This window comes from Gavialis gangeticus, unplaced genomic scaffold (genome assembly GCF_001723915.1).
Source record: "Gavialis gangeticus isolate Ggan-Ray unplaced genomic scaffold, GavGan_comp1, whole genome shotgun sequence".
Classification (NCBI taxonomy): domain Eukaryota; kingdom Metazoa; phylum Chordata; order Crocodylia; family Gavialidae; genus Gavialis; species Gavialis gangeticus.
The window spans coordinates 13164297-13173412 of record NW_017729008.1 but is presented as its reverse complement, the minus strand read 5'-3'; the positions used below and the strand labels follow the sequence as shown (position 1 = coordinate 13173412).

At 42.1% G+C, this 9116-nt stretch overlaps 1 protein-coding gene across 1 annotated transcript in view; it reads right to left on the bottom strand.

The window, feature by feature from the left end:
- LAMB1 (laminin subunit beta 1) overlaps positions 1-9116 on the bottom strand; it is a 71127-nt gene that overhangs the window by 36015 nt on the left and 25996 nt on the right. The window contains exons 14-21 of the mRNA XM_019509399.1: positions 6786-6944; positions 5567-5694; positions 4802-4925; positions 4027-4231; positions 3128-3271; positions 2633-2864; positions 1176-1339; positions 380-604 (exon numbers count right to left, since the gene is read on the bottom strand). Of these exons, the coding sequence (XP_019364944.1) occupies positions 380-604; positions 1176-1339; positions 2633-2864; positions 3128-3271; positions 4027-4231; positions 4802-4925; positions 5567-5694; positions 6786-6944 (1381 nt within the window). The remainder of the gene's footprint in view (positions 1-379; positions 605-1175; positions 1340-2632; positions 2865-3127; positions 3272-4026; positions 4232-4801; positions 4926-5566; positions 5695-6785; positions 6945-9116) is intronic.

Sequence of the window (9116 nt, the reverse complement as noted above, 5' to 3'; positions counted from 1 at the left end):
GGTCACAAGCTGGCGGAGGGAAGGTTTAAGTTGGACATCAGGAGGCGCTACTTCACGGTCAGGGCGGCTAGAGTCTGGAACCAGCTTCCAAGTGAGGTGGTGCAGGCTCCCACCCTGGGGGTTTTTAAGAGGAGGTTGGATGACCACCTTACTGGAGTCATTTGACCCCAGTGCTCTTCCTGCCATGGCAGGGGGTCGGACTAGATGATCTGCTCAGGTCCCTTCCGACCCTAGAAACTATGAAAGTGCTGAGCTGTTGTGCGAAGTCAGCACCTCCAGAATTTATTCACTGTATGAGGTTCTAGAGCCTAAGGCAGCTAAGTGAACGGTGGCCAGAGGAATGGGAACTTCACAGGTGAGGAATGGGAACTTCACTCACTTCTACAGTCCTGCTGCAGTGCATTGCCATAATACCCATCTTTACAGAGGTGACAGTTTTCACCCTCTGTATGATACAGGCACTTCAGGCAGGTCCCAGACTGCTTGTCACAGGCCTCTGGGTCAGTCGCATCGATGTTGTCATTACAGGGGCACTCCTGGCAGGCTCCATCAATCTCGCTGGGGTTTCCAAAGAAGCCAGAAGCACATGCCTCACATCTGCTTCCTTTTTAAACAAACAAACAACCAGGACAGGAATTATTATTGCAGCTTGTTAACATATAACTTAATAAAAAGAAAGACTGATAGGTTGATGATGGCAATTAATTGAGTTACTGACATATTCAGAGTAACAAAACATCATATTTGGCTGGCTTCTTTTAAATTGCCATAGCTCCACTGGTTTCAATGGAGTTGCACCAACATTGGCAGGGAGTCATCATAACTTTTCACTTAGCTTGAAAGAGGTAAGATATTTTGACCGTGGAAGTTGTTTTCATTTTTAAGGTTCCACCTTAACTTGCAGGTTTGCCTTCTGTTTAGGACAGATTCTTCTAACTGTTTATTATGAGAGAGACACCATCCATAAAGTAACTTCTCCCCTTTCTTTGACATTGTTTTTCTTATTTATGTTTGTAGATGCTGCTTGGCAGAGGTTGGTCCACAATTTGTGAATAAGAACTGGCACATGCATTAATACCGATACTGACACAACCTGTCCCAAACGTACATACACATTCCCCTCACTGTAATGCCAAATCAACAGGTGCAAGACATTTAATGCCCTTGGTATTTACCTATGTACCCCATGTTACAGACGCACACAACTTGTAGAGTAATAGGATCCTGATAACAGCTGCTGGCAAACTGACGCCCGCTTTCTGGGCCATCTGGGCAAGGACAAGGCCGACAATGATCGCCTGATCCCAGGACAGGATCTCCATAAAAGCCACCAAGGCATCTGCATTAAGTAAAGGCAGATGAAAGACTGTAAGTAAACACTGTATAAAACATTTTTTCTGCAGGAAAATGACACTACATTTGGGTTTTCAAGACTGGAGGAGAGAGGGGCTAAGAAAACAATATCTTTCTAGGTCTGCAAATGCCATTCATAGTCTGAATAATACTACCATAAGCATATTTTGTCTGGCTCACACAAGCATAAAATACAAGAACAAAGCCAAGCCAAACTGCTGCAGCTCAGATCCATCATCTGATATTCACACTTTTCGTTCAGGATTTAAAACCAATTCTGGTAGCTTTATTGGAAATATTTCAGTGGGGAAATCCCTTCACTGAGCATGTTCTTCCTCAACACACCCTCTTGTACTCAGGCAAGGGCAGACAGAGGAGACCACACAGGTACTCAGCAGCTGCTGCCAAAGGACGGGGCCTTCATTGGCTGCAATCAGTCACACCAGTCACCAGGGAGTTCTGCATGAGGGCCCCAAGTTTGGCTTTTGTTGTGCAGTACTTTCAGCCATACATATTCTTGCTAAGACTGCTGTATTAAAATTAATATAATTCTTTTCCTTTCATGACTCCAGGCCTTTCTTGGGCAATACAAGTCCTCAGAGTCCTCCTGAACCCAGCTGTCCAACTAGGTAAACCAAGATCTTTACATACAGGCCAAACCAAGATATCTATATATGGGCCATCAGCACTTCAAAAACAAATGGCATGTGTTCCCTGAAGGGTTATCAGGGTAGGGCACCTTGTTGCAAACAAAGGTGCCTGATCAAATTGTTTTTTTTCTCTGAGCTCAGTGGGTACATCTACGTGTGCTTTACTGGGGGATAAACTAATTAGCTCTGCAGTAAAGTGTCACTGTCTACACATTGGGCCAATATTAGAGTGCATTAAACTAATTAACTCTGCTGTAAGATAGTACTGCCAGGGACAGTCTCTGACAGTACTATCTCATGGCGAGTAATTTATTGCGCTGAAACATGTGTAAACACTGACCATGGGCAGAAATTGCTCCAGGTTAGCCCAGCCAGCCAAAGGCCTGCTCCGCCCCAGCTCAAATTGCTGCTGTCCCAGGCGCATGTGTGGGTTCAGCACCTGGAAGCAGTTTACTCTGGCTCAAACAGCTCTGGAGTTTATTGCTTCACAGTAATTGGACATGTAGATATACCCAGTGGGACTGATTCACCTCAGTCATGACTGGGGAGAACCGTTAATTCTGCATGGGACAGTAGAGTAGATAATTGCTTACATCCAAACTAATATTGGCTACGAGGAGAGACAATACCTTTCACAGTTGTGACCCATTGTGTAATCGCGGCAATTCAAGCACTCCCCAGTGTAGGGATCACAGCCATCTGCATGGCCATTACACTGGCAAGACTGACAGCTGGGAAAGCCCCAGTATCCAGGTAAGCACTGATCACACTGACGACCATAAACTCCATGGAAGCAGTGGCACTGGCCAGTCTCAGAGTGACAGAAGGAATGAACAGAGCCTTGAACATGACATTCACAAGCTAAAAGAAAAAGAAAAAAAGCAACAACAAAAACTCTGTTACATTTACATGGTCCCAGCCTCAGAAACTGATTCTGCAGCTGTGACTGGCAAAACTCCCACTTGAGTTTTGTTCAAGCAAGGACAAAACTGTAACAGAATTTAGCACTTAACGCAAAAGAAATTTTAAACTGAGTACCTTTGCATTAAATGCCAGTATTCCCCATTATTCTATGAGCTATTGTCTGACAAGAATGAATGCTCAGATTTTACAAATTAACACACCTTTGCAGCCATTAGGTCCAAACCCGTAAGTGCCAGGAGCACATCTGTCACATTTTCTTCCAACAACATTTGGACGGCAATGACATTGTCCTCCATTAGGGTCACACACTGAACTTACTGAGCCTTGAGGGTTGCACTGGCAAGCTGAACAGGAAAAGAAAACAGAATTTGACGAAGGTCATGGCACCCAGTACATGCCTGGTTTACCCGAATCCAACACAACTTCAAATTTAAGACCCCCGCCCCTCCATAATTAAGACCCACCCCAATAATTAAGAATTATAAGTTTCTTATAATTTTCCATGTAAAGAATCTAATTATTCAGGGGTCATCTTAAATTAGTCTCTGCACCACTGTAGCAGGGAAAGCAGAAGCATGGAGGCAAGCTGCCTGACTCCTGCCCCTTCCCCCAGCCTGGCGCCTACCCCACTGCCCCCTGGCCTCCCCTACCACTTACCCCACCCCCAACAGCATCTGCCCACCCCATGTATCCTATGGGGTATCTCTGGCTCCAACCTGGGGCACAGAGCTCTGCTGGCTCTAGCCCTGGCCCTAGGCAGGTGGCGTCAGTGGTTCTGGCCCCAGCCCTGGCCCACTCAATCACTTGACTCAAGGCACTGGCCCCAGACTCAGACCCACTGCAACTGCTGCTGACTCCAGGCAGCAGCTCCAGCTTCAGTCCCAGCCCAGGGCATGAGTTAGAGCTCTGTGAGGGCTGCACCCAGAGCTGTTACCTGCCCTGGACTGGGACTCAAACCCAAGGTAAGGCTTTTTTGGTGTCCCCCCAATATTGAACGGGGAAAAAAAACCTCATCTTGGATTCAAGTAAATACAGTAAAATAGATCCAAGTATCACCTTTTGCTTAACACACATGCAAGTCGGTGGAGTTTATACATACTTAATGCTGTCTCATGTAACAATGCAGAGATACTGAAAATAATATTCTTGCAGACATCTGTCATTGGGGTTTTCACCACACTCCTGCTGTTTTCCAGGCACCGATATCTTTGAAAGGTTTCCCAAGCACTGTTAGTGACTGCATCTTCTCCTGAGCCTCCAACCGTGAATATGTCCAGTGATTTGCAGTAAGGCATAAGAACAAGCTGTAAAACAATATTGCAATGACAAAGTGTTACCATGTATAGTGCCACAGTCCACTTTTGCCCAAACTCAGTATTATGTCATTTCCTATTACACTGACCTTTAAGGGTCAGAAACAAAAATACACAAAACAGAGTGCTCAGTAACAAGCGGGGACTGAACTTGGAATTAAAACAATAGGCTTGTTTTAATTTCCATGGAGTATTTTTGCTAGGACAACAATTTTATAATTTATGCAAAACCAGTGTTTAGAAAGGCCAGGTTTGATATTTTTGAGGTATAAATATACCTTTTCCCAAGGACTACTTTTACCAGTTCAGGAGACTATTTTCAATCCTATAAAGCACAAAACAGAGCTCTGATTAGACAAGAAATAGAGCAGCACACACTCTTAAGTCTAAGAACATCTATAGTGATTTAAACTGTTAAGCCTATGTCCCATTTCAACCAATGGTGTATGGAACATCCTCCGATTCCAGTGCCTTCTACAGAAGGATGCAACAGAAGAATTTAACTCTCAAAGAATTAAGTACATTTTTCTTTTAAACTTTCTCAGTGTAACTGGCACTTACAGAATCAATGAGAGTATACGGACTTTCCATCTCAGTATCCAGGATGGAATACTGTGGGAGCTCCAGACGAATAGTGTAATTCAGTCCCTTTTCAAAACACACTGGGCGTGGGAGGACTACATATCTGTAATGGAAACAGGATGTATTTCTTAATTCAGATGTTCAGCACAATAAACTTTTTTGGTGGGCTTTGTAAAACATTCCTGCCTGCCCAGTCTTGTCTGCTTTTTTTTAAGATGAATGAACGGTAAGTTTTTAAAGAGATGATTTGGAAACTTGTGTTATCAAAACCAATCCCTCCTTTCTCTCTCCCTCTCCTCCCTCCCCCCACTAAAGATCATATAATGAATACTAGAATTGTTTAATTGGAGCTGTGCAAATAAAGACCATTCTGCGTGACAGCTGAGCCAAAAAACCTAAATAGTTTATTTCTGTTCAACCCAAAATGAATTTTTTTCAGGTTTTCTTGTAAAAGAAAAGGGGTCTGTTGGCTTGCAGATCAACAAAAATGAAATTATTTATGTCTGGGTCTTTAACCCTTTTCAGATTAAATTTTGGCAATCTTCAAAATGAAAAACCAAAACATTTCATTTCTGGACTTTTCTGGCTTCCCCTCTCCTTCTTTTTGAAGGGCTAAAATTATTTCTGATCTTCAGCTCTCATATTCAGGAACAGGTTCAGTCATCTGGAACTTGCTACTTTCTGCAAAAAAAACTTCTTTGCTGTATGAAAAAAAAACAAGCACACAGCTATAGTTCTACCAACCTCGAGCCTGGTGATAGCGATACCATCTGATTGTCATCATCAGGAATGGTGTTACCACATCGGCTACTAGTTGGAATCTTGCCTGGGCGTGACACAGTGATAACAGCTTTTTCCCATTGGTCTGGTAACTGGAAAGATTGATCAGTGTTACTGAATGATTAGGTTATTACATTTCTCCTGACATAAAAAGGAGTCTGAAAAAGGAAGCTAACAAGATGTGTGTGAAACTGCAAGATGTGCATGTGACAATAATTACATTTCAGTGTTCTACTGCCATGAAATGAGCTGGGTGCCCTCTGTGTTGCAAATATTTGGTAGTTTTTTCCTATCTGCGAAGTATCTGCAAACAGAATAGAGTGCTTGTGAACTCTGAGATGAGAGTTCAATACCTGAAATGTGCAAATAGCTCCAGAAATTACACAGTGGCCATAGAGAGGCATATATTTGAAGAACCCCCAAATATGGAGCACTTCAAATACAGGGTGCTGTGCAAACATATGGCTACCTATCCCCTCCAGCCTCCTCCACAACGTCAAAATGGCCATGAAGGCATACGGCAGCACTGCTCTCAAGCTAGGGGGCTGGATACAGAATCCCTACATGCCTCTCAGTCTCCAGTTTCCAGAGGACAGCTGAGCACACAGGCGAATACTTACTCCATTTCCCCCCGCCTCCCTCCCCTCACCATCAGAGATGAGTGGGGACAGAGTAGCCCTGTCTGATGCTACACAACTGGTGGAGTGCACAGATGTTTCAGGAAGGGCTTCAAAAATATTCTTAATTTTTAGGGCCATTTTTAAGTGCTGCTTTGGCTGTTTATGTCTGTACTCTCACTATTTGGAGTGCTTTAAAAAGTACTTCTGTCCTTGACCAGCATTACTTCCACATCCTGTGTTTGTTAGTTGACTTGCTGTGTTAAGTCTAAATTATACTATAAGCTCTCCCAGAAGGAACCTGTCATTATTTCTCCACTTATGTACCATGCACCTTCACTGCACAATCATAATAAATGAACAGTGGTGATTTTGACTGCAGTGAAAATGGTCTTAGATGTCTGTACAATTCTTTTGTATTTCTAGATTTATAGCAAAGAAGATTATCAATTTGCCTATGAGCCTATATCATTTCACAAGGAAAATTCAGGCATGAATTAAATATAGTTATAGTTTGCTATCACCTATTCAAAGGCAAAACCAACGTAGAAAGAATGGTCATTTACCTGTGGCTCATAACGAATCAAAATGTCATACTCCATAGAATATGGAATATTGTCTATGTAGAATTCCAGGAATGCCCCTTCAGGGACTCTTACAAATCCTATTCCAGTCCATGATGGGGTACGATCTTGAGGATATTGGCGTTCAATGATGCTCACTCCCTAAAAAAAGAAGGGAAAGCGATTGCAATATTGATAAATTAAACAGATTTAAAACATTCCAATTCAATGGAGGCAACAGAAATCTATAGTTACAGAAGCTTCAATGACCATGTATAGTAGCAGATTCTCTCTGCACTTACATGTTCTAGGTTCACTAATTTATACATTGCCTTCTAGAGAACCTAAACTCTTTTAAAAATGCACAAACACCATTGTCCTTTGTTTAAAATAGACCTCTCTCATTACATTAAGATTGACTGAAACTATTGCACAATTCTTCATACATTTATTCATTGTGATGAGACATTAAATTTATAATTCCATTCTACTTTAAACCACTGATCACAAATGAAATTGAGTTTGTAATAAAACAGACACACAAAGAAGTCACTAAAAAGCTATTGTTCCATTCTATAACAGATTCTTCTTTACTTACAAGTTTTCATGTATTATTTGTACTAGAATTTGCCTCATCACACATCAGGCATGTAAACATATATCTAGATGCCCTATCAGAATGCTAATTACTTTTTGAGGCCTGTCTGACTAGAATAAGCCAAATCAAACCAAAACAGTAATAGTGGGACATGTCTTAAAAAACTCAAAACAATGGAAGTCCAGGCAGAAGAGGACCATCAAACAGTAGGGTTTCCAGGAACAAATGAGCCAGAAATATATGGTTATTTCCTTTGGTCAGAGACTTCTGTTTTTTATCTGATACCCTTTATACAAGCCCAGTAAGGGATATAGTAACAGGCTATGGAAGTATTTACTTTTCCTGTTTCAAATAGATCTAAGCCCATGCTTATCTGTATATAAATAAAATAATATCCCGCACATTCCTAAGGATACTGTCTCATGAAGAAGAGGCACATTTTAAAGAAATGTCAATAGCAGGTCAGGATGCCCCTTCAAGCTTTCCCACATGTTTTTTAGAGAGAATTTGGGTATGTTCCTCAGACTTCAGGCAGCAGGGCATAGTCTTTCAAAAAAGGTCATACGTACAAGCCTTCCATTGGAGAGAAAGGAGCTTCCAGGAATATTTTGTGAGTTGGAGTCAGGTCTAAAATATTACATCAAGATGCAGGTTTTTCAGACTCACTGGCCACATTCAGACAAGCAGAGGTATGCAGTTTGTGGCACCACAAACCACACACAGGGAATGTTAAAATGTGCCCTGTACTGCAAATCTGCAGTGCAGTGTCAAAATTTACTACCAGGAAATCCTGGTAGCAACAAAAAGCATGAGGAATAAGGTGGCATGGCACACATGACAGGGGTATGTACTCGCAGACACAGAGGCTTGGTCCTCCAGGGAGATGCACAGCTGGCTGGCCAGAACACTTCATTTGTGCCCCGGCTCTTTCAGCACACAGGGAGCCAGGAGGAGCTGGACAAGGGCCGAAGCAGGACAATTTGTCCCTCGACAGACAGGGGCATGTGCTGACACAGATTTCTGCTGCTACAATTGTTGCCACTGAAAACACATGCCCCTGCACATCTGGATGTGGCCACTCCATCTCGTGCTAGTACCCTATATGCAAGTGCAAAACTATTTATGCAATCTCCATGTTTTATAAACATTTTTAAATGTTAGCAAACCAAAATGAAAACAGGGTTGGTTTAAACAGTTTCACAAGAATTTCAACATTCCAAACTTCTTCACAAAAATAGGTTCCCTAGGGCCAGAACTAGTCAGAAAATGAATGTAAAAGTGTTCCTGAACTTCCCCCTCCACTCAGTGAAGACACTTACAGGCTGTAGCCAAGATTTCACATATTGGCTCAAGTCCTATTCTATACTGACTTGCTTTTTATGGGTCTCCCTGTGTAACCTAACTTAATAAAAAAAGGGCTGGTTCTTCTAAAACTATGAAGTAGCTGCCTTTATTGATTTAGTTAAGAAAAACTTTTATCTGCTTCTTTCAGAGAGACCATGCCTCCTTCTGTATTTTCTTCCTGGAGCTAAGTATATCTGAGATAATTACAGTTGGAATCTAGTCAGCTTAAGACAAAGGTTGCATTCTTGCCTAATAGAGAGTAGATTTTCCAACAGCAGACCTGCATCTTGGACACAGAGGGCTAAACTAATGGAAACTAATGACACCCTATTTGTCAAACACCTCTTTAGATTGTAAATTGGATCTTTATCAATTAATAACCCCCCCCCCCC